At 39.4% G+C, this 26335-nt stretch overlaps 1 protein-coding gene across 1 annotated transcript in view; it reads left to right on the top strand.

The window, feature by feature from the left end:
* The window catches only part of C1QTNF12 (C1q and TNF related 12), a 998063-nt gene that overhangs the window by 312380 nt on the left and 659348 nt on the right, over nt 1–26335 (top strand). The window contains exon 2 of the mRNA XM_044063195.1: nt 12757–12879. Coding sequence (XP_043919130.1) covers nt 12757–12879 — 123 coding nt within the window. The remainder of the gene's footprint in view (nt 1–12756; nt 12880–26335) is intronic.

The following is a 26335-nucleotide window of genomic DNA, read 5'->3' as shown; positions in this document are numbered from 1 at the left end:
GAAACTCAACTCTGAAGGGGATGGAACTGGAAGTGATCTGGCTTTGGAGAGGGAAGTTTAGTGGTTTTCTAGGTTGGGGGGTTACAAATGAATTGGAAAGTTTTGTTTTCAATGGACTGTATGGTAGATGAGTTTTACAAAGGCTGTAGATCAGACAGGAAGCCTGTTTTCAAGCTGAACTAGGAGGACTTCGTTGCCTAATGGAACTCTAGGTGGTCTGAAGAGTAGAAAGATATTTTCCAGGGCCAGAATAAAGGAGAGTATATTGTATTTTCATTTTGGAACAAATGTCTCTGGGGATAATTGGCACTGAATGTATTAGTCATATGACACTGGATCAGTGTATTTAAGTACCATTATGAGTAATGCAGGATTTTTATTTTTTTTATTTTTCTGACACAGCTAAGGAAAGATTTGTATTGCCTTTTGACATCTGTAGCCAGTCTGAGTTCATAGGATGTGTTTGTTTTTCTTATTTCCTTTTTAAGTTTGTTATCTAGCTCTTTGATGTTGTCCACAATTTGGGGTTCATTCATTCTGCTATATAGGTTTAGGAATTTCTTCCTTTTATTACACAGTTTATTAATGCTTGAAGACCACCACACTGGTTTGCTTTTAGACCTTCCATTTACTTGCATCTGGTTAGGACTGCCAACTTAATACATTTATTCAGATGTGACTTCCTACAAAAAGCTGCAGGAAAAACTCAGCCAGGCTAGAGTCTTCAATGTGTAGTACCTTAACATACCTGTAGTGGAGGCTCATGGGATATATAGAAATGACCCCTTAAGGGATCTTTCTTGTAGGTTTTTTTTTTTTTTTTTTACTGAATAGTTTGACTATATGTCCTTTTTACCCTTTCGTTGGATTTGTTTGGAATATTTTGTAGGCACCTTAAGCTTTATGTACATCCTACAAGGTTTAAAGCCTTGTGTTTCTAAAGTATAGCAAACAATCCACTTATGCTGTACTAATGAGGTCATAACAAGTCTGGAATATGCATGTCCATAGCTAATGGGGTTAGACTTTGTTGGACTGAATGTACCCATAAAGACTTAAAAAATTAAAAAAAAGTAAAAATGACATGAGTATTTAGAAGCCAAGTAGTAGAAACACTGGAATATCCTTAAGGCCTCATTTGCATGTATCCCATGGGCTTCCACTACAGGAGGTTTAAGGCATTACACAGTGAAGGCTCAAACAAGGCTAAGTCTTTATTGCAGTTTTTAATTTGTATGGTTTACAGTGGTACAGCGGTAGCGTTGTTGCCTCACAGCAAGAGGTTCTCCTGTTCGATTCTCGGCTGGAGTGCATCCTGTGTGGAGTCTGCATGTCCTCCCCGCGGTCGAGTGGCCTCCAAAAGACATGCGTGAATGGGCATGCCTTCATTGAAGGTTGGGCATTGAGCTAGCAACTTGGCACCATAAAAATCTACTGCCAATCATTAGCAGACCGGAGTTCCCCTGTGGCGACCACTAACCAGGAAAAGCTGAAAAGACAAACAACAACCTGTGTAATCTTTTTATCCTTTGTTTGGTTCCTTCAGAAAATAACATTGATAAAAAATATCAACATGAGGTTATTGGTATTCAAGCTTTGTGAAGGTCAATAAATCATAAACCTATTAGTTAAATGTATGAAACAGCAATTCCCATGTTACTTATTGCTCTGTTTGTAATTTGTCTGTTTGTAGTCTCTATGGGCCAGTTTGGCTGTGTAGTTAAAAAAATAATTGAATAAGTTATTGTCATTATCACCCCCCACATTGTCCATTTTTACATAGGGTTAGAGTGTCACATCAACATTGATCAATGTGACCACTGCTGAATAAATACAAACATAAAATTGTTTAATATCTAAAAATTTAATTATATTAGGAAATAACATCTGAGTTAATAAATGGGCCAGTCTGCTCTACTTCTTTAATAAATAAATAAAATGATTATATTTAATCTTTTTAGCAAATTAACAAATGAATAAAATAAAATTATGTTAAAATCACTTTTTAATAAACAATTCCAATGAAGAGTCCTTTAACTGGGGGCAAAGCAGTAGAAAATTTAAATTGAGTTGCTGGCTACTGAGACTTGTCTGTATACATCAACTGGACATAAGCTGATTTAAGTATATTTTCTGCACTTATTTAAGATTTGAGTGAGTAAATATTGTGTGTCTTGGATTCAGTAAATGTTGTGTGTGTCTCTGAATCTCTGCAGTAGTTGTTAGACTGCTGTGAAATTCCTTTGTTAAGTGTTAATTAGCTTGGGGGTTTCTGCTAGCATTAAAATCTGTGTTGGTTACATTTCTAGTAATCATTTTAAATCGAGTTGCTGGCTACTGAGACTTGTCTGCATACATCAACTGGACATAAGCTGATTTAAGTATATTTTCTGCACTTATTTAAGATTTGAGTGAGTAAATATTGCGTGTCTTGCATTCAGTAAATATTGTGTGTATCTATGAATCTCTGCAGTAGTTGTTAGACTGCTGTGAAATTCCTTTGTTAAGTGTTAATTAGCTTGGGGGTTTCTGCTAGCATTAAAATCTGTGTTGGTTACATTTCTAGTAATCATTTTAAATCGAGTTGCTGGCTACTGAGACTTGTCTGCATACATCAACTGGACATAAGCTGATTTAAGTATATTTTCTGCACTTATTTAAGATTTGAATGAGTAAATATTGTGTGTCTTGGATTCAGTAAATATTGTGTGTGTCTGTGAATCTCTGCAGTTAGCCATCTGAGCTCACTGAAAGTTGTTAGACTGCTTTGAAATTCCTTTGTTACTGTTAATTAGCTTGGGGGTTTCTGCTAGCATTAAAATCTGTGTTGGTTACATTTCTAGTAATCATTTTAAATCGAGTTGCTGGCTACTGAGACTTGTCTGCATATATCAACTGGACATAAACTGATTTAAGTATATTTTCTGCACTTATTTAATATTTGAGTGAGTAAATATTGTGTGTCTTGGATACAGTAAATATTGTGTGTCTCTCTGAATCTCTGCAGTTAGCCATCTGAGCTCACTGAAAGTTGTTAGACTGCTTTGAAATTCCTTTATATACAGAGATCAGTATATATTTTTCTGGTTTTATAATTTGCACTGTGATTCCACACATCTCTGATGAAACTGTATTCCCCACCCCCCTTCCTGTTCTTGGTTGTAGATTAAATTTGGTGGTTTTGCAGTGCCCGCCCCACTGTTGATTTGATCTAGGACACTCCCCCAGTCCCATCTCTTTACCGCATTCTACCTAATAAACCCTTTCTGCACTTGCTTTTAGTCCTTTTTAATTTAATTACATTTTTTCAAACTGTGTGTGGACTAATATTGCTACATACTCAAGTGTGCCAGCTTGCACTGCATATTAATTGTTTTTACTACTGTTTTTGCTACTTTTCTGAAAAAAAAAATTGTAAGCCTGTTTCCTACCTTTCCTGTAATTAGTGTTCCAGATACAGATTTGCTGTATCCAGGACTGTTTGTAAGCTTCTGAGCCCCCCAAGCCTTTCTGTGTTGGAGGGAAGCCTTCTAGCTTATCAGTGGGAGTGGTAAGCATTGGGTAATCTGTCTACCACATAAGGAGTGGTTCTGGACCAGAATTTGTAGTTATTGGCCATTTGGGTGGTCTTCCATCTCTCTCAACTTTCTGATTTGAAGGCCTGCATTTGCACTTGTTTCTGTCCTGTAACTCCTGGGCCCATCTCATTTGCTCACTCAAAAAAAAAAAAAAAAATGTATCTGCTTTTACTGTATTTGTGTTTCTTCATACTTTATTTTGCTTTTGCGTCATCTTAATAGTACTCAATTGTATTTATTACTGCTTGGGGTAACTCATTCTAAGCCTTTTAGTTTAAGCACTTGAGCTTCAAACCAGTTGTTTTACATTAAGAAGGTTTGTGGTCTGCACTGTAGTGGCAGAACAGGTAGCTTGCATCCTTCTAAGTTGGGAACTGTTGATTGAGGGCTCAGTGTCTGTTATTCTAAAACTGTATTAATTCTGGTTTAAGCACTTGGGCTTCAGGCCAGTTATTTTACATTAAGAGGGCTCGTGGTCTGCACTCTTGTGGGAGGAGAGGCTGGACTCTTCCCTTCTAAGCTGGGAATTTCTGGTTAAAGGCTTAAAGTTTCTGCATATTTGAACTGCTTCTTACTGAAATTGGTACACCTTGTTTGCTGTAGCATAGACTAGATCCAGGCCTGCTGAATCTAGCTTTGTTTGTATAACTTGAGCACTAATCCAGGCATTCTTTAAAGTATTCAATTGTATTTATTACTGCTTGGTAGTAACTTGATTAAAGTGTAGCTATCATTCTAAGTCTTTTGGATTAAGCACTTGGGCTTCAGACCAGTTGTTTTACATTAGGAAGGTTTGTGGCCTGCACTGTGGTGGCAGGACAGGTAGCTTACATCCTTCTAAGTTGGGAACTGCTGATTGAGGGCTCAGTGTCTGTTATTCTAAAAGTGTATTAGTTCTGGTTTAAGCACATGGGCTTCAGGCCAGTTATTTTACATTAAGAAGGTTCGTGGTCTGCACTTTTGTGGGAGGAGAGGCTGGACACTGCCCTTCTGAGCTGGGAATTTCCGGTTAAAGGCTTATAGTGCCTGTATATTTGAACTGTTTCTTACTGAAATTGGTACACCTTGTTTGCTGTAGCATAGACTAGATCCAGGCCTGCTGAATCTAGCTTTGTTTGTATGCTTGTTTGCTTGTTATTTCCCTGAAACGCTAATTCCACCTAAAACGCGGCTTTTCAGCGCTTCTGTGGATCCCTAGTGATATCTGCATTGCTTACTGTACTTATTTCCTTTTTTCACTTGAAAGAAAGTTACTGTCTGTCGTTTTTGCATTTAGGTTACCTCTAACACATTACATTTAAGTTACCTGGCACTTACTCACTAAAGCAATTATATAAGTCAGCACTAAAAATTTAAAAGCACTACACCCTCAAAAACTCCCCTTGAGTACTTTGTTCCCCATTGGCCCTTTTTTCAATTATAAAGGAATTCCCAATACTATTCTAGTATGTCCAAAGGTCAGTTGTCAATCTCTTCTCTGGTCCAGCTGGTGAATCTGGGAATCTTGAGGCAATATTGCAACTGCCTCATGTACACAGACAACCCTCTCCTCCTCCCAACAAATTCCAACACATGTGAGAGATGCAACCATACAGCCAAACTGGAGGCTAAGCTCTCTCAACTCAGTACTGGTGTAACCAGTCAGGAGGAGAAGGAAACCACACTCACTACAATTCCAGTCTCACATAGACCTACCACGACAGCAAATCAAACACATAAACACACAAAAATATACTCGGAGGCTCTAAATAAAAATCTGCCTAAGCAGCAGAGACCTCCAAAGCAGACACCCAAGCAACCGCTACCCCAAAACAAAACACATGCAACACAAAGCTTACAAAGCCAGTGTGCCGAACAGTTACAGCCCTTAAGGCTAAACAACACACCTGATACACTTGTAATAGGTGACTCTAACATCAGGCACACTGACATCCCGCTCACCAGGCTGAACAAGGAGAAGGTCACGGTAAGCTGCCTGTCGGGCGCTAGGATCCGCCACATAACACAAGCACTCAGGTCACTCCAAGGCAAGTACAAATATGGCTCGGTCATTGTCCATGCTGGTGTGAATGACCTGAGACGTACCTCCCTGGACTACATGAAAAGAGACATAGAGGAGCTCTCTGAGCATGTAGCCCAGGCCGGTATGACCCTGACCTTGAGTAGCATCTTACCCTCACCAAGAATGATGCCACAATATGAAGACAAGATGATCAATTTCAACAAGTGGCTTAAGTATTAGTGTCATTCAAAGGGGATCCAATGCCTGTCAGCCTGGGATGACATGCTCGACAAGCCACGATGCTTCGCTAGGGACAGCTTGCACCTGTCACCCCTGGGCTTTCGGATATTGGCAAAGGCTCTTGCTTCCCCCATAGTGCCTTTCTTAGGCAAGGCTCAAAAGACAAACCCACCTCCATAGGTATCACAAGGGATAAGAAACTAAGAGTAATGCTTCTCAATGCCAGAAGTCTAAACCTCAAGATGCACACACTCGAAACTCTCCTTAGCATGGAGAACATCGATATCTGTGCAGTAACAGAAACCTGGTTCAAGGCTCCCGAGAGCACCCCAGCACTAACAGGTTATACCTCATACCATGCTTTTCAGCCCCAAAACTTGGATCGAGCCACAAAAGGAGGGGGAGTATCAATATTCATCAAAGATACCCACACCTCCAGGTTGGTGGCACAGCACGAAGCATCAGAGACTATCCATGTCCAACTAACAGTGGGTAAAACTGCCTTCCAGTTTATAGCCTGCTACAGACCACCCTCCCAAATCCAGGAACCCCACTTGACCTTCCTGAGAACACTGGAAAATATGAAGGTCTCTCCAAACATCATTATATTGGACGACTTCAACTACCCAAACATAGACTGGGAGCATTACTCTAGCTCCAACACCCTAGCCCAAAGGTTCCTAGAATTTATAAACTCAAATGATATGGAGCAACTTGTTACCACTCCCACAAGAGGGGAAAACATACTGGACCTGATCATCACCAACATGGGGACTCTATGCTCCAGACCAGAAGTGTATCCCTCACTGGTAAGATCAGACCATAAACTAATCTCACTGGATATTCACATCCCGATCCCACCCCCTGCCCAGAAAACCACAGTGAAAAACTTCTCTAAAGCAAATTTCACACTCCTCAAAACCGAGGTGGAATCCTTCAAAACCCCCGAGCCTGTGGAAAATACGGCCCAGACCGCAGAATCCTTTATAAACGCATTCTATGAACATCTTCAGGACTGCATGGATCATGCAATCCCAAATAAAACCAAGACCCAATCCTCCAAAGGCAGACGTCCTGTCTGGCGGACCTCAGCCATAAACAAACTATACAATAGAAGGAGGACTCTACTACATGATAGAGCAAAATCCCAAAAAGGGAAGGCATCTCTGATCAGTATTAGCAAAAAACTACGGGCACTCATAAAATCGTCTAAGGCCAGCTTCAAGAGAAAAATTGCACAGGACACTAAGGATAATCACAAAGCTTTCTTTAGTTATGTTAGGAGCCTGGGTGGAAATTCCCAGATATGTTCAGAATTAGTCCAAAATGACAAAAAATACATCAAACCCACAGACATTGCCAACATCCTAGCTGACAGGTTCAGCGCAAACCCCCCCCCCACCAAAAGGGCAAATATCTATCCCAGCAGAGTGCTGCCCCCCTGACATCTCAGATGCTCAGGTAAGAGCCATCCTCTCCAAAGCAAAACACACAGCATCAATGGGACCAGACGGTGTCCCAGGCTGCGTCCTACATGAACTCCAAGAAGAGCTAAACCCAAACATAAAACTACTGTTCAATCTCAGCCTTACTACAGGATATGTACCCAAAGAGTGACATACAGCAACAGTGGTCCCTCTCCACAAAGGTGGTGCCTCAATGGATCCTGGAAACTATCGCCCCATAAGCCTGACTAGCTTGGTCTGCAAAGCTATGGAAAGGATCATCATGGACCTCATAAATAAAGATATTGGGGACCTACAGACACTGGATCCTACCCAGTTCAGCTTTGTTAAGGGCAGATCCTACTTCTTAAACCTGGTTGATTTCTTTGAAACAGTCACCAAGGCCATTGACGAGGGGAAGGTGGTCCACACAGCCTACCTGGACCTCGCAAAAGCCTTCGATACAATACCCCACTCGGGCATTATAGATAAGCTCACCAGCTTAAATATAAACCCCTATGTCACTAGATGGGTTGCAAACTGGTTCAAGGACAGAACCCACATGGTTAGAATTGCTGGAGCTATGTCAGACTCCAAACCAGTTACAAGTGGTGTCCCACAAGGCTCAGTCCTGGGACCTCTCTTGTTCGGTATATATTTCTCGGAGGTACAGACCAACATGGAAGGACTGTGGCTGACCAGGTTCGCAGATGACTGCAAACTGGGCGCCATAATCGACTCTCCAGCCGACACAAGCATCCTCCAAAAGGGCCTCATAGAAACAGACAACTGGTGCCAGAGCCATGGCCTCAAGCTAAACGCCAAAAAGTGTATAGTCATCCCCTTTGGCAAAAACAAAGTGCCCACAAATTACCACATAGGTGGTAATCCATTAAGTACAGAAGAAGTAATTAGGGACCTGGGGACCCAAGTTGATAGCAATCTCTCATTTGACAACCACGTGGCCAAAGTGGTTAGAAAACCATTTTATATAGCCCACCTAATCATGAAGGGATTCACATCTAGATCAGGGGAGGTCATTGTGCCTCTTTACTCATCCCTCATCAGGCCCATAATTATTACAATGCCCCTTTTGGGATGTACCTTACCAGACACCTGCAGCAACTGGAAAGACCCCAAAAGTACCTCACCAAGAGGATCAAAGGGCTCAAACAGATGCCATATGCTGCCCGGTTAAAGAAACTCCAGCTCTACTCAGTGGCATACTGCCTGCTCAGAGGCGATCTGTGCCTGACGTATAAAGCCATGTCCAACCCGGAATTAATGGACATGCTGCATCTCAGAAAATCCAAATCCCATCGAGCTACGCGCTCGAGAGACTTGAACCTCAGCACTGAAATAAATAGGACATGCTGGAGGGACAGATTCATAACCCAGAGGCTCCCTTCACTCTGGAAATAAAATCCCAGTCCAGGTTAGGCAGAGTCCCTCATTGACTCTCTTCAAGAGGAATCTTGATGAGTGGATGGGAGATCGTAGGTTTACCCCGGGTATCACTTCTGTGTCACTGTTAGAGGCACAGTATACTAACCTCAAAAAAGGGCATAGCAAAATTAATTTAAAATGGGTGGTGAAAGCCAAACACACTCTGGCTAGGCTTATAAATGCCCTAGGGCAGATAGCCTAGTATGAACCTATGAACCTATGAACCTATAAGGTATCAGTTAGGAAATGACTTTCTTAGTGTTGTTTGCCATTAATGGCTTCAGCTTAAAGAAGAGTCCTTGGCTTCAATGGTACATCTCCAACACAGATGCATAACACTGATTTCAAAGTTACGGTACTATTTTCATAGGTAAGATTGGGTGGCTCAAAAATGCTAAGTTAGGAAAGGGGTTCTGGTAAAGAGAGCAGAGTGTAAAAGAAACGTGTCAGTATAGTAAGTGCTATTCTGTTTTGGTAAACTTTACAACATTCAAAACAAAGTTTGTCTTAACTGTTCTAGTATCCATGCAGTGTTTTGGATTTATTATACCAATTATTGATGTAGGTTTTAGCTGGCACTGATTCACAACTTATTAACTCTTTAACAAACTTTAGATACTCACATAACATCATTACATAGTTGCAGCTGCTGAATGTAACTGTAACTTAGCTCACTCTGTTTTACTGCTTTTTTCCTTGGTGCTGGTTTAATGAGAAGTAAATGGTCACAACTGCATTTACGTTCATAGGTTCATAGGTTGGTACTAGGCTATCGGCCCTAGGGCCTATACAAGCCTAGCCATAACTATTAAATGTGCAATATTGAATAATGCTATAAGTTACAAGACAAATAGCATGGAAAAGGAACATAAAATCGGGCAAATTTCACAGTCTGAAATGAAAAGCTTACAGACTGATATTATATTCAGCAACTATAATAAGATACCATAAATAACATTAGAAGTTTTGCAGGAAGATTGTGAAAGATATTGCTCATTTTACCTGGATTTTAATTATCTGAAGAATAGGGGACTCTGAAGAACTCTATTTAGAGGTACATACATTTCTTCAAGGGAACAGCCTCCTGGAATAGGAGAACAGTTTTCACTTTGAGCCTTCTTTAAAAATCCACAGATTGCATAGACCTCTTTCATTGCCTTTTTATGTCTGCATTATATCACATAGGTTCATAAGTGTGTACTAGGCTAATGGCCCTGGAGCCCTTACAAGCTTAGCCCATAGGATTACTCTGGTATCGTGCCACCCAACCTTAGTTCCTAGTGCCTTTGTCGAGTAGAGCCACTGGAGTGATTCCTGGGGTGAATTTTCTATTTCCCATCCACTCATCAAGATTTCTCATGAAGAGGGCCAGTGAGGTGCTCTGTTTGACATGTATGGGAAGTCTATTCCATACCATTGGCAGTCTCTGGGTTAAGAACCTGTCCCTCCAGCACGTTCTGTTGATTGTGGTAATGAAGCTGAGGTCTCTGGAGTGTGTGGTGCGGAGGGATTGGGATTTCTTTAGATGTAGCATTTTTAACAGAGCTGGGTCAGACATGGCTTTGTAAGTCAAGCAGAGATCGCCTCTAAGTAGGCAATATAAAACAGAATAGTTGGAGTTTTTTGAGTCTGTCCATATAGGACAAGTGTTTAAGGCCTAGGATCCTCTTTGTGAGGTACGTTTGCAGCTTCTCCAGTTGTTGCAGGTGTCTAGTGACGTACATGCCAAATCGGGCATTGTACTCAATGATTGGCCTAATGAGGGAAGAGTAGAGGGAGATGATGACCTCTTTCTTCCTGGATGCGAAACCCTTAGTAATGAGATGTGCTACACAGAAGGACTTTCTGACCACAGTGGCAATGTGGTGGTCAAAAGAGAGGTTGCTGTCAATGTGTGTTCCCAGATCTCTTATAACGCCTTCTGTGTTTAGTGGACTGTCATTGATGTGGTAATTCATGGGAACTAGGTTTTTCTCAAAGGGGATGACAACACATTTTTTGGCATTGAGCTTAAGGCCATGGTTCTGACACCAGTTATTGGTCTCAGTGAGGCCTTTCACAGTTAATAAAAATCACTCGGGGAGTTAATAATGGCTTCCGACTTGCAATCGTCTGCGAACTTTGTCAGCCAGAGTCCCTTTGTGTTGGCCTGGACTTATGAGAAGTAGATACCAAACAGGAGATGACCCAAGACCGATCGCTGTGGGACTCCACTCCCGACTAGTCGGCAGTCTGACTTGGAGTCAGCTACTTTCACACTGTGTGTGTGCAGGGGTGACGTTAGCCCACCTTTAGTGTATGTGTTTTCCTCTAGAAAATTTTTCTTTTCATCTGTGCTTGTTAGAATCAAAAGGGAAAATTCTATTTCTGCCCAATTATACAGCCAAAGCACTCAATACAGAAAATATGTTTACACCACATCTTGGTTTCTGCACCATACATTGAGTTTTTATCAATATCCACTTTCTTAGGATCATTACTTCCATGACTAAGTTTTTAAACAAAATACTAGGTATAAGGCCTTAAGTAATCTTTCAGTTTCATGAAGTACCATTCCAACTACATTTATACACTATGAGGTATGACTTCATCTGACATCAGAGTACAACAATGCTGGCTAAAATTAAATGCTTTGGTCTTCCTGTTTCAGAGGGTCCTAGCCCTTCTACCAAGCATTTAAAACAATAAAATAATCCCCTTACCTGTTCATAAAACAAGCACAAAGCTTTATGGACTTTTCAAGGATTTTGTGTCAATGATATGCCTGCTTAGGGCAAAATTCAGTGCAATTTAACTATGCTGAAAGGATTAATTATAATTATGTCACAAGCACTATTCGTGTTGGAATGAACACTCTTTGAAGACCCCACCCCCCTTGGACGTACAACAGCATATGGTGGAATTACTGAATATCATAGTGTGCTTCAGAAATGAAATCTGATTAGTGAACTTTGAGCATATTGTTACAAAGACATGTCTGGAACATTTATCCCCGAGCCTCCGATGAAAACTGGCTTTGTTCCAAGTCGGACTTTCCCAGTAAACAAATGTTAAATAAATAAATAAAATAAATAAATAAAATCTCATGTGACTCTGAAATATCAAAAAAATGTGGTATTTACTCAGTGGGTGTGGACATGATGTCACATACAGCAGATTCAGTGACTTCAGCCTGGAGTGAGATGTTCAGCCCAGCCTGAAAACTTCACCCGTGATACTACTGACAATAGTATATGTAACCCTTTTACCCTTTTGTTTAGATATTATTTGGAAATTTTCCAGGCACATTAATGTTTATGAACATCAGGCTTGTTTCCATTTATGCTGTATTAATGATCTCAAAAAAAAAAAAGAGAGAAACATGGCATGTGTAGAGTTTGTTGGGGTTGGCTTTATTGGTAAAGATTACAGGTGAAAAGTGAAGGGCATTCAGTCAGACCTCTCAACCTCTTAGAGCAAGAAATCTGGACAAAGCCATAAATAAAAGTGAGACAAAGGCCCAAAAATAGGGACAATTTTTAAATATTGCTCTTACAAACTTAGAAATTTGATAGAATAACAGGTTTTGCATTCATATGAATTTACTGAAGGGTATGAAGTCCGAAACTCAAATGTCTGTCATTATTTTCTAACTTCAGTCTTGAATGATTTACCATTTATTTGCCAGAAAACCACAATTTTATGAAGAAACTGACCAAAAATATGAGGCAAAAATATGGACATTCTGCAAAAATCTGTACAGTTGAGAGATATGCATTCAGAAGTCATCTAGCTGAAATAATGTTATGGCTTAAGAGGCAATTTGCATATATCCAAAGAGCTTGTACTTCAGGAGATTTAAGGTATTACACAGTGAAGACTCCAGCTTAGTTGGGTATTTTTGTGTGTGTGTGTGTGTGTGTGTGTGTGTGTGTGTGTGTGTGTGTGTGTGTGTGTGTGTGTGTGTGTGTGTGTGTGTGTGCGTGTGTATTTAATGTACATTATGGACAGATAACCATTGATAGGCATTTGAATTTATAGTATTGATTTTTCTAATTTAATACAGCTTCCAGAAGTTCCAGAGCATCGACTTGTGGACCCACATGACACATGGATAGACTTTGTGCAGCGACCCGATGATGGCTCTAAATCTGGGAAGAAATGCAAAGGAAAAGGCAGGAAACCTCTGGTAAGCTGACTGCCTGGCTTCTCTCCATTTTCAGGGGATTTGATGTGTATATTTCAAATATTCTGTGTGATAAATAGCAGAATGTGATACCTTTGACAAGACCAGAAAGAAATACAGACAAGGAAATATACAACAGTTTTGAATTAGAAGTGTAGAATCTAGAGTGTAACTGGAGATATTATTTTAAATGCTGAGATACATATGTCAGTATCCGTGATGCTGTTTCCCATTAAATTAGACATTCTGTGGATTTATAACAACTGTACAAGTCAAGGCTAGATTAGACCTAGTATTATTGAATCCAGTATCAAGAATAGATTAGACCTAGTATTATTTAATCCAGTATCAAGGATAGATTAGACCTAGTATTATTTAATCCAGTATCAAGGATAGATTAGACCTGGTATTATTTAATCCAGCATCAAGGATAGATTAGACCTAGTATTATTTAATCCAGTATCAAGGATAGATTAGACCTAGTATTATTTAATCCAGTATCAAGGATAGATTAGACCTAGTATTATTTAATCCAGTATCAAGGATAGATTAGACCTAGTATTATTTAATCCAGTATCAAGGATAGATTAGACCTGGTATTATTTAATCCAGTATCAAGGATAGATTAGACCTAGTTATTTAATCCAGTATCAAGGACAGATTAGACCTAGTATTATTTAATCCAGTATCAAGGATAGATTAGACCTGGTATTATTTAATCCAGTATCAAGGATAGATTAGACCTAGTATTATTTAATCCAGTATCAAGGATAGATTAGACCTAGTATTATTTAATCCAGTATCAAGGATAGATTAGACCTGGTATTATTTAATCCAGTATCAAGGATAGATTAGACCTAGTTATTTAATCCAGTATCAAGGACAGATTAGACCTAGTATGATTTAATCCAGTATCAAGGATAGATTAGACCTAGTATTATTTAATCCAGTAACATCGTGGTATAAAGATGATGCTTCTTCATATTTTCTTGATATGGTTTTATTTTAACCTCCTCCATAATGTCTGCCTCATTGCTAACTCTTCTTAGAGACTTGGTTATCTCTTTATGCTGTGTCAAAACTAGTATCAAAAACAGTATATGGAGTACAGAGTAGGTGTGTCCTGTGGAGGCTGTGAGATGTGATGGTAAGGGGGATGCAAGGCATCAAACAACATGCTGAATTGCTTTATTGCCAGGACTGACACCTGTATTAAGAAACGGAGGATAAGCTTTCAAAATGTGATTGTCAGTATACTTGCAAGGGGAGGGTTGATTTTTGACAGAATTTTTCATTGCATGAGGTGGCTGAGATGAAGGCAGTATTCAGCAGGTCAAGCCTGAGGTCTTGGGTGCAGCTTCTGTCACTTCTAATGTGGGTGAGGTTAAGCTGTGAGTAGAGATAATATGCAGCGTTAGAGAACTGTAGGCCAGAAATATTGCTATGGTAGCTGGGGGCAGGCTATGAGAGCCAATCACTGATAAGGTGAGCAGGGACAGGCTGTGCTCTATGAATTGCTACTACGCTGCGTGGGAGAATATATGTGATGTATATTGTTTGCAATTGTGAACATGTTAACATGCTTTGTTTTCTTTTGTATAAATGTATGTTTGCCTATGTCTTAAGTAATAATTAAAGAAAGGTGCTAAAAATGGAGCTGGGTGGGCACTGACTGTGGGCTGTACTTCCTGCTAGGCTGGTAAGGCTTGACTGTGGTCAGTGGTCATTGTTAAGTAGAATGAGACAGACTCTGAGCTCCTGTTAATGCCAGGTTAGGGAAGGGAGATAGCAGGGACCACCTGTCACTGATAGACTAGCTGAGAAGATGAGCAAAAGATGTGGATCACACCCAGAACAGGTGATTATTTTGTGGTGGTGGCCATATGCAAAGAAGAGGGAGGGTTTTGTGGTTTTAGTCACTGATAGGTTGTGGAGTGTGACTAGGTATACTACATATGCTTGTGGTGTTCCTATAATACTCAGAGTGTATATGCAGGGCACAAACGGTGCACACTGGTGTCAGCAGTCTCAATCTGCTGCTTTTTTCTGTTTGCAACACTGATTGTGGGGCAGGGAGTCTACATATTGCACTGGACTTTAAGAACTCTAGCCCCCTAGTGATTTATATGCATCAGGGTTCTTTATATAATCAGTGTGGTGGTCTGTGGTGGTGAAAGGACCTTTCTTCATCAGGATTGTCAGTACTTATTTTAACACTAGATGCAGTCCTGGGTCAAGATCTTTCCCAGCCAATAACACCTTCATGAATCCCACCCAAAGTGAATATACCAGTGTGTTTACAACAAAACTGTGGATACAAACCTTTTTAGATTTGTTTACATTTGAAGCATATAGGTTCATAGGTTCATAGGTAAGTACTAGGCTATCTGCCCGAGGGCATCTATAAGCCTAGCCAGAATGTGTTGGCTTTTGCCGCCCCCTTAGATTAGTTACCTGTGCCTCGGTCCAGCAGAGCCATTAGTTCCCTGTGCCTCTGTCCAGCAGAGCCACTGCAGTGATCCCCGGGGTAAATTTTCTGTTTCCCATCCACTCATTAAGATTTCTCTTGAAGAGTGTTAGTGAGGAGCTCTGCCTAATGTAGATTGGAATCCTGTTTCAAAGCATGGGGAGTCTCTGGGACAGGAATCTATCCCTCCAGCACGTCCTATTTATCATTGTGGTGAGGTTTAGATAAACTGCAAAGTAAACAAAGGATGGCTGCTACTGCAATCCAGTCAGTATGTTCCGTAGTAACAACAGATCGCTTCTTTCATGAAACTGCCAACTGATTTACTCGAAATAAGATGAATAGATAAAATAAATTACCTGTACACACAGTCAGATAAAGTAAAGCTATATACACAGTCAAATTAGTTGCCTTTCGTCAATACTAAATCAAAAGAGACTTCTTCAGATACATCGACTCTGACACTCCCCTCACTTAAATACTTCATTAATTTATCACATGACATGATGCAGATGTAACCTGCTATTTTTTTAAAAAAAATAAAATATAATATACATCCTTTCAGTCTTTCACAATATGTTTTAAATCATTTACTTTTTCAATGGAATACCCAAAATATTTAATTTATTCTAATTAATACTGTCAAAAACACGTATTACTAGAATCAACTACACCTATTTAGGTTTTTGAGTTTTAAAATGCATAAAATGGAGCTAACTTCATTTATTCCTGGGTAACAACAAGCATTTGTGTTTAACTGCCACAACAATTCTAACTTTTCTAAAATAAGGTTGTCAGGCCCTCCCCTACCATCCAGACAAACTCGGTCTATTACACGAAACTTGAATATGTGTTCTGGATTTTCCAATATGTGTTTAGCGAGTGCATTCTCCATTTTTTTGTTGTTTATACTATATATATGTTCGTACACTCGTTCTCTTAGGGTTCTTATAATTTTCCCTATATAACACAGGACATTGTTGGCAGTTTGCCAGGTAAATAACCATCCTGGATAGGCAATTAAATTTCTTTTTAGTGGTGTATTTTCTATCCTTAATCCAATAACTTTTACCCATGTCAATGTGCTTACACCAGGTATCTGTCTCAGTGTGGCCCTTTTGTAGTTTGTCCACATCGTTAGGAGTTTTGATTATGGCTCCTAGTTTGCAGTCATCTGCAAACTTTGTTAGCCAAAGTCCTTCTGTGTTGGCCTGCACTTCAGAGAAGTTGATACCAAACAGGAGAGGACCCAGGACTGAACCCCGTGGTACTCCACTTGTCACTGGTCTGATGTCGGATTTGGAATCCGCTACTTTCACAGTGTGGGTTCTGTCCGTGAGCCAGTTAGCAACCCATCTTGTGACATGGGGATTTATACCTAGTTTAGTGAGCTTATCTATAATTCCAGAGTGGGGGATGGTGTCGAAAGCCTTGGCAAGATCTAGATAAGCTGTCTGAACCATGTTACCCTCATCTATGGCTTTGGTGACTGCTTCAAAGAAGTCAATCAGGTTTAGGAGACATGATCTGCCTTTTACAAATCCAAACTGGGTAGGATCCAGAGTTTGGAGATTACCAATGTCTTTGTTTATGAGTTCCACGATGATACGTTCCATGGCCTTGCAGACCAGGCTCATCAGGCTAATGGGGCGGTAGTTCCCGGGGTCCGTCGTGGCTCCCCCTTTGTGGAGTGGGATAACCGTCGTGGTGCACCACACCATTCAGTGGGTACAAAGCCTGAGGTGAGGCTATGATTGAACATGGTACTTAGGTAGGGTGCCAGTTCATTCTGTAGTTCGTGTAGAACGCAGCCTGGGATATTGTCAGGTCCCATGGATGCTGTGTTCTTGGCTTTGGAGAGTGTGTTTTTTACCTGTGCAGCCGTGATTATAGGAAATTTTGCATTCTTCCGATATAGAGATGGGCCTTCTAGGGGGTGAGAGGGGGGTAAAGTTAGCACTGAACCTATCTGCTAGGATGTTGGCAATATCAGTTGGTTCTGTATATTTAGTGCCATTGTGCTGTAACTCAGAGCAGATCTGAGTGTTCCCATTTAGATTCTTGACATAGCTATAGAATGCTTTGTGGTTGTCTTTAGAGTCAGTGGCAATTTTGTTTTCATAACTAGCTTTGGAGGATTTTATGAGGGATCTCAGCTTCTTACTGAGGTTGACCAGGGAGTTCCTCCAGTCATGGGATTTTACTCTTTTTTGCAACAGTTTCTTTCTTCTGTTGTAGAGTTTGTTTATGGTAGAGGACCACCAGATTGGCTTCCTTTTTTTGGAGGATAACATCTTGGTTCTATTAGGGATAGCATGAGCCATGCACTTGTGTAAGTGCTTATAAAGTGCATTTGTGTAGGATTCGGCAGTCATACCTCTATTGTCCGTCTGCATGGGTGTCGTGAAGTTTGCCACTTCTGTCTTAAGAAGTGTGAAGTTGGCTTTGGAGAAGTTTTTTACGATGGTTTCCCTAATTGGGGGTGGGGGTGGGATGTGGATGTCTAGGCTGATTAGCTTGTGGTCAGATCTGACCAACGAGGAATTGACCTCTGGTGTGGAACACCGGTTTCCCATGTTGGTAATGACCAGGTCTGGGATATTGCTGCCCCTGGTGGGGGTGTGAATAAGTTGATCCAAGGCGTTGGAATTTATGAATTCTAGAAAACGTTGAGCAAAAGAGTTGGTACATGAGTAGTTTTCCCAGTTAATGGTGGGATTGTTGAAATTGCCCATTATTAGGGTGTTGGGTTGTACCCTAATACTTTCCAGTGTATCAAGAAATGAGGAGTGTGAATCCTGGGGCATGGTGGGGGGTCTGTAGCAAGCTACAATTTGGATTGCCGTCTTGCCCAGAGTTAGTTGCACTTGGATAATCTCGGATGCATTATGCTGTGCAACTAGCCTGGAGGTGTGGATATCCTTAATGAATATGGACACACCTCCGCCTTTAGTGCTTCTTTCTGGGTTAGGTGGCCGAAAGGTGTGGTATGAATTGTAGCCTGGTAATGCAGGGGTGCTCTCTGGAGATTTGAACCAGGTCTCTGTCACTGCACAGATGTCAATGTTCTCGATTTTAAGGAGTGCCTCGAGCGAGTGCATTTTGAGGTTTAGACTTCTAGCATTGAGTAGCATTACCCTCAGATTTTGCTTGCTTGTACCTGTTACGGTGGTGAATTTGTCATTTGAACCTTGCCTAAAAAAGGCACTATAGGGGTGGCAAGAGCCTTAGCCAGTATCCGGAATCCTAAGGGCGACAGGTGCAGGCCATCTCTGGCAAAGCATCGTGGACTGTCGATCATGTCATCCCAGGCAGACAAATGCTGGATCCTCTTAGAATGACACCAGAAGCTTAGCCAATTGTTGAAGTCAATCATTTTGTCCTTGTACTGTGGTATCATTCTGGGTGATGGCAGGATGCTACTCTGGGTTAGGGTCATACCTGCCTGGGATACAAGATCGGAGAGCTCCTCCATGTCTCTTTTCATGTAGTCCAGGGAGGTACATCTCAGGTCATTCACACCAACATGGACAATGACAGAGTCATATTTGTACTTGTTATGGAGTGACCCGAGTGTGTACATTATGTGGTGGATCCTGGCACCTGACAGGCAGCTGACAGTAACTTTCTCCTTGTTTAGTCTAGTGAGTGGAACATCAGTGTGCCTGACTATAGAGTCATCTATGACTAGAGTGTTGGGTACGTTGTTATGTCTTATGGACTGTGGTTGAGTGGCACACTGAGTTTGTAGGCTATGTGTCATTTGTGTTGTGTTGGGGGGGTGGAGTTTGCTTGCGTTTATGCTTTGGATGTCCCTGATGCTTGGGCAGGATTTTATTGAGAGCCTCCATGAAAGTAGGTGTGTGTTTTGTGTTTCTATGTGTGTGTTTTGGTGCTGTAAGTTTTGAGGGACTATGTGATGAGTGTATTGTGGTACAAGTGTTTACCTTCTCCTCTTGACTGTCTAGTCCAGTCTTGGGTGAAGAGAGCTTTGCTTCCAGTTTGGCTATATAAGTGCATCTCTCACAGGCTATAGTGTTGGGTGGTAGGAGGAGAGGGTTGTCTGTGTACATGAGGCAATTGCTGCATTGCCCCAAGATGCCCAGATTCATCAGGTAGGTAGGAGAAATCACTGGGAGCTGACCCTTAGACATGCCTGGATAAGTGTTTATTTATTAAGTACTAAAAACTGCTTTCCTCTTGACAAGTGAGGAAAGTTGAGTGCTGTAGTAATTTGCAGCTTATGTAGTGCTTACAATGAGTTCTGAACAAGTGCTGAGTTCAAAGAAACAGATTTGAGTGTTGAAACTAGAACACTGGCTAGCTATAAGAAACAAAACTAAGCTAGAAGGCTTCCCTCCAACACAGAAGGGCTTTGGGGCTCAGAAGCCTACAAACAGTCTAGACCACTTAACAGGAAAGGCAGGAAACAAGCTTAAATGTGTTTTTGTTCTCTTTCCCAGATGCTCTCTTTGTACACAGTAGGAGTGCCTAAAATCAGAATATGATCTCACTGCACTCAGTTGAGTGATCAAATGAGATGGGCCCAGGAGTATCCAAACACAAATTTACAAGAGGGGCGGGCAGTTTCAAAGCCACTAAGATTAACACCAAAACAGAAACAGGGAGGGTGGGTGGCAAAACTAACTGAAGAACAGAGTCAAAACTTCCAGTTCAGTTAATATTCATGCAACACAGTTAAATCAATTTAAATACTGTATTATTTGAAAAAAGTGCAGATAAAGGTACTTAAATTCTCTTATACGTCCAGCTGAATACAGCTAGATTTTAGCCGGCCAAAGCTGAGGTTTTTAAGCAGAAAATATTTCAAACTGTACCACTTAAATAGGCAAGGACAGGAAATCAAAGAATGTGGCTACCCCACACCTGCAATTACTAACAAATAATAAAATTCAAGCAAGCACTAACTGAAGAACAGAGTAAAAACTTCCAGTTCAGTTAATATTCGTGCAACACAGTTAAATCAATTTAAATACTGTATTATTTGAAAAAAGTGCAGATAAAGGTACTTAAATTTTCTTATATGTCCAGTTGAATACAGCTAGATCTTAGCTGGCCAAAGCTGAGGTTTTTAAGCAGAAAATATTTCAAACTGTACCACTTAAATAGGCAAGGACAGGAAATCAAAGAATGTGGCTACCCCACACCTGCAATTACTAACAAATAATAAAATTCAAGCAAGCACTAACTGAAGAACAGAGTCAAAACTTCCAGTTCAGTTAAAATTCATGCAACACAGTTAAATCAATTTAAATACTGTATTATTTGAAAAAAGTGCAGATAAAGGTACTTAAATTCTCTTATATGTCCAGTTGAATACAGCTAGATCTTAGCCGGCCAAAGCTGAGGTTTCTAAGCAGAAAAGATTTCAAACTGTACCACTTAAACAGGCAAGGACAGGAAATCAAAGAATGTGGCTACCCTCACACCTGCAATTACTAAGAAATAATAAAATTCAAGCAAGCACAAACTGAAGAACAGAGTCAAAACTTCCAGTTCAGTTAATATTCATGCAACACAGTTAAATCAATTTAAATACTGTATTATTTGAAAAAAAGTGCAGATAAAGGTACTTAAATTCTCTTATACATGCAGTTGAATACAGCTAGATCTTAGCCGGCCAAAGCTGAGGTTTTTAAGCAGAAAATATTGCAAACTGTACCACTTAAATAGGCAAGGACAGGAAATCAAAGAATGTGGCTACCCCACACATGCAGTTACTAACAAATAATAAAATTCAAGCAAGCACTAACTGAAGAACAGTCAAAACTTCCAGTTCAGTTAATATTCATGCAACACAGTTAAATCAATTTAAATACTGTATTATTTGAAAAAAGTGCAGATAAAGGTACTTAAATTCTCTTATACATCCAGTTGAATACAACAAGATCTTAGCCGGCCAAAGCTGAGGTTTTTATACACTTTTTCTTTCTTTCTTTCTTTCTGGTGTTCCATGCTTATACCCTTTTCATTAACAACTCCTGTTACCTAATACCTTCTGACTAATTCCTGAGTTACCCTGGAGCTGCTTCTATTGACATCCGGTGTAGAAAATGCCACTGAGATCACAATAACATCATTAGTAGTGGCAATACAGTTGCCTGTAAGTTCATAAATGATACAAATAGTTATTAGGGCAAGGCTAGTCCTTAAGCATCACACAAGATAAAAATAAATAAAATATAAAAATTATAAGCAGGCACAAATAATTACGATTAAAACAAGCAGGATACCATATATTTGATGCATATCTTTAGAAAATAGTTTTTGGAAAACAAATTTCTAAAATGTGCCCTAATGGATACACCAGTATGAGTCCATTAACCAGTATGATGCAGAGTTCCATAGGACTGGATCAGGGATTTTGATTCTTGAGAATATGAAAGGAAATTGCTGCTTGTTTGAGATTTGAGCCCAATACACCCAGCATTCTTTTGGGGAGTGGGCACTGCCTCTAGATGAAATTAAGCCTCTATATAACTGGGTATTGCATTCTATCTAAAATTATATGAGAAATGGAAGATTTTTTAACATAATGGTTTATTATTTGTTTAATACACTGAAATATATGAATACTGCATTAGGAAAGTTGATTTGAGATTAAATATAAGAACATTTGGGAGAAATATAAAAAAAATAAAATATAGAAGAAGACAGGCATGGTGGAGGAAAGTTAGAGAACTAACTAGAAGAGTGAACAAGTGGAAGATGTTTTTGAATGGAAAGAGATAAATAGCAAAATGTGGTACAAACAAGGAGTGGGGAAAACAGTAGAGGAAGAAAGAAAGCTATACAAAGGATAATGAGAGGGGTTAAAGAAACAAGACAATTGTACACCTTTTTTAAAGTCTAAAACACCCCAAAATTCCTATTAAAAGCAGGCATAACATCAACTATAAAAAGAGACTTTTATATTGTAAAGAATGCAGAAGGATAAGGAGCGTAAAATTTAGAATATTTAAGGGGTAATTTCCACTGCTATTATATAAATAGGTATATAACGTACTGTTTGTTGTATTGTTTAATATTTGTGATAAATAGAAGAGGATTATTAAACTTTTCTATAGTAATGAGAGAATAGTTTTCAATGTCAAAATATATAACTAAATTAATAGTCTCTTATTTTTGAGCTATGTATAATACTATATTAATTATTTGTAAGTCATGGTAGCTTTTGGCTAGTTTTTTTATTAATTTTTAGGTGTTGGTAGGTAGAGAGATAGTATAGTAGTTTGACTATTTGATAGGTAAACTAGGAACTTTGTAGACTTCTCTTTGTTTTTGTTAATTTTGAATTTTAATAGTTTAGTTTGTAGAAAGGAAGAATTCAAAAAAATCCGGAATGTTAAGATATTGTCTGAGGAATGCATTAGAGTCTTATATAATTAAATTATATGGTTGATAAATGTGTCACATTATCTTTTAAAAGAAATTGTTTTAAATACCGAGTATGGATTTTTTTGATCTATTTATTAATGTAAATGGATTAAATAGTGGCAACAAAAGGAAATCATTAACAAGATGTCTAAAATTAAATAGAGGAGACATTACTTTTTTATAAGAGACTCATTTGTTAGATAAAGATATACAATATGTAAATAACTTAGGTTACAAAATATTATCATCTGCTTCTTTTAACAAAAAGAAGATATGAACTGCTATACTGTGGAGCAAATCCATTGTAATGCCTAAGGTCATGGAATCCATCAGTGATCCCAAAATAATGTATACATTTGTAATAATTAAATATAATGGCAAACTCTATACATTAGTTAATTTTACTGGATCCCTAGAATAGGTGCCAGAGTGGCTAAGATCACTTAAACTTTCTAAAAAGTTACTGGAAGGGTAGCTTAGTCTTAGGGGATTGTAACTGCCTATCTAGTATAGAAGATACGAGTGAACAGAAGAAAGCTAAATACTGACATCAGCTAAAGCACTAAACAGATAGATTAGTAATAATAATTTAGTTGATTTACTAGTAAAAGCAGAAGACAAGTCATTGTACTCCACACATTATTTTTATGTTCATGAGACACAAACTAGAATTGATAGGATTTATGCATCTATAGATTTACTTAGTAAAGTGAATTATTTTAAAACTCTTCCTTGTCCTTTACCTGATCATAATGCACTAAGTATTAATATAGTAATAGATATAAACATTTCAGATAACTTATAAAATCCCAGTATATATGATGAAATTAAAAGAGTTTAAGAGTTACCTTAAGGAACAAATTGAGAATTGTTTATCTCTGAATGATAATAGGTTAGTAAAGTCATACTATGGGACTCCTTAAAAATGCATATTAAAGGTAGACTGGGAAGAGGGGCTGGTAATAAAATTATAAACAAGTTATATAACAAGAGGAAGAAACTGTTGCCCAAAAGCAAGAGGGATATGACTCTGCAGAGGAAGAGTTCCCTCCTACGTTTAAATAAGAAAATCAGAAATCTTATAAAGTATTCTAAAGCAAATTATGAAATGAAAATTGCATCCCTAGCCAAGGATAATCATAAGGTATTCTTTAACTACATCTGAAGTCTAAAAGGGAATGCCCAGCTGTATGCTGAGCTGGTTTTAGAAGGGATCACTCACTACACTGGAAGATATTGGCAACCTTCTAACTGACAGATTCAGGGCAAACTTTGCCCCCCTATCACCACCTCCCAAAGCATACTTGAAACCTGTCCTCTGTCTAGTATCTGTACAGAATAGGTAATCTCTGCACTCACCAAGGCCAGAAATATGGCCTCAGTGGGACCAGATAACATCCCAGACTGTTTACTAAACAATCTAAAACAAGACCTAGTGGACCCACTTGGTGTTCTCTTTAATCATAGCTTGAGAACTGGCTGTGTTCCTGCAGAATGGAGAACAGCAACTGTAATTCTTCTGCACAAAGGAAGGCCATCAACTGACCTCAGGAACTACAGATCCATAAGTCTAAACAGCCTCATCTGCAAGGCCATGGAAAGAATTATCATGGACCTTATCAACAAGTAAATAGGTGACCTCCAGATGCTGGACCCAACCCAGTTTAGCTTTGTTAAGGGTATATCGTGCTTATTAAACCTGGTGGACTTCTTTGAGAATGTTACCAAAGCTGTGGATGAAGGTAAGACAGTGCACACTGCCTATCTTGAACTTGTCAAAGGTTTCAGCACAATTCTCTACTCTGTCATAATTGAGAAACTCTCCCAGATAGGGATTAACCCTTACGTTACTAGATGGGTAAGCTAATTGGCTCACCAACAGAACACAGTCTGTCAAAATTGGTGACTGAACCTCCACCAGTAGACCTGTCACCAGTGGAGTACCACAGGGGTCTGTGCTGGGCCCCTTACTGTTTGGCATCTATTTCTCAGAAGTCCAGGCTAAAGTAGATGGCCTTTGGCTCACCAGGTTTGCTGATAATTGCAAACTGGGAGCAATCACTGAGTCTCCCAACAATACCAACATATTACAAGAAGGGATAACACAAACAAATGATTGATGCCAAAGCCATGGTCTAAAACTAAATGAAAAAAATGCAGTATTATTAATTTGGCAAAATGGAGTTCTCTGCATATTACAATATTGACAGCACCCCAGTGGTATGAAACTTGGGAACACAGGTTAATACCAATCTGAACTTTGATCACCAAGTTTCCACAGTGGTAAGGAAAGCCTTCCACGTAGCACACCTTATAAGCAAGGGCATAGCATCCAGGTCAAGGGAAGTTATAACTCCACTGTACTCAACCCTCATCAGACCACTAATAAAGTATAATGCACCTTTTGCATGTACCTCACCAGATACCTGCAACAACCGGAGATACGTCAGAGATTTCTCAGTAAGAAAATACAGGGACTCCAAACCATGAGCTACATGGACAGGCTGAAAGCCCTGTCACTTTACTCTGTATCTTATAGGCTGCTGAGAGGTGACTTGTGCCTGGCCTATAGGGCAATCTCCAACCCTGCCCTAATGGAAATGCTGCACATCTGCAAGTCAAATGGCACAAGTGTAACTCACTCTATTGAGCTCAGCCTAGCTTGTCACATTAACAGAACATGTAGAGACAGATATGTCTCCTAGAGACTGCCACTTCTCTGGAATAGACTTCCTATTTATGTAAAACAGAGCTCTTCAATGAACCTAGTCAAATGCAACCTAGATAATTGGATGGGAGACCACAAATTTGCCCCGGGGTGGCACCCATATCACTCATGGACACGGGTAGCTGGTGTTGATCAAAGAACTGCTCTGTTCATAAATTCATTGTGGAAATGACCCCGAAAAAGAACAAATGGGGATACTTGGGATTAACATGGCTAGGCTTATAAAGGATCTAGGTCCGCTAGCTAGTAACCTCCTATGAACCTATGAAAGAGTGAGAAAAAGAATTGTTAGAAATACAAAATGAAATACACAAAGCAAGGTTTGAACAAAAAGAAATTAGTACTGAAGTCATTAAAAATTGATAGCAAAATATCAAACAGTTTTCACAAATAAAGTGGAGATCACTTTAGAAAAACTTAAATTGCATAGTTAGGCAATGACTTCAAAAATCTATTAGCTAATGGAAGTAAGATGTTAAGCAAAAAAGCACAAATCATTAACATCTGATATCCATGCACTAATAAGCTTACTTCACAAATAGAGGAAATGTTTAATATTTAAAGAAAATTCATGAGGATCTTAACAAAGATAAAAATAGTAATCCTGATGGCTACAAAACTGACAATTATTTAAAGAAAAATGTTACTACTAAACTTAATGATCAACAAATATCTCTGTTGAGTAAGCCCATTACCCTAATAGAAGTTAAAGAAGTTTAAAAAAAAAGAAAAAATGGAAAAGCTCCCAGGTTGGATGGTTTAAGTATGGGATTATATAGCCTGTTCCCATTAAATATTTTAGAATTACTGGGTGATGTTTTCAGGATAATTCAGAGTGACAAAATAATTCCTCCCTCATGGACATT

This window comes from Protopterus annectens, chromosome 2.part1, assembly GCF_019279795.1.
Source record: "Protopterus annectens isolate FY-2018-M chromosome 2.part1, PAN1.0, whole genome shotgun sequence".
Taxonomy (NCBI): domain Eukaryota; kingdom Metazoa; phylum Chordata; order Ceratodontiformes; family Protopteridae; genus Protopterus; species Protopterus annectens.
Note: the sequence above shows the minus strand (reverse complement) of the source record. Positions and strands in the feature narration are given on the sequence as shown.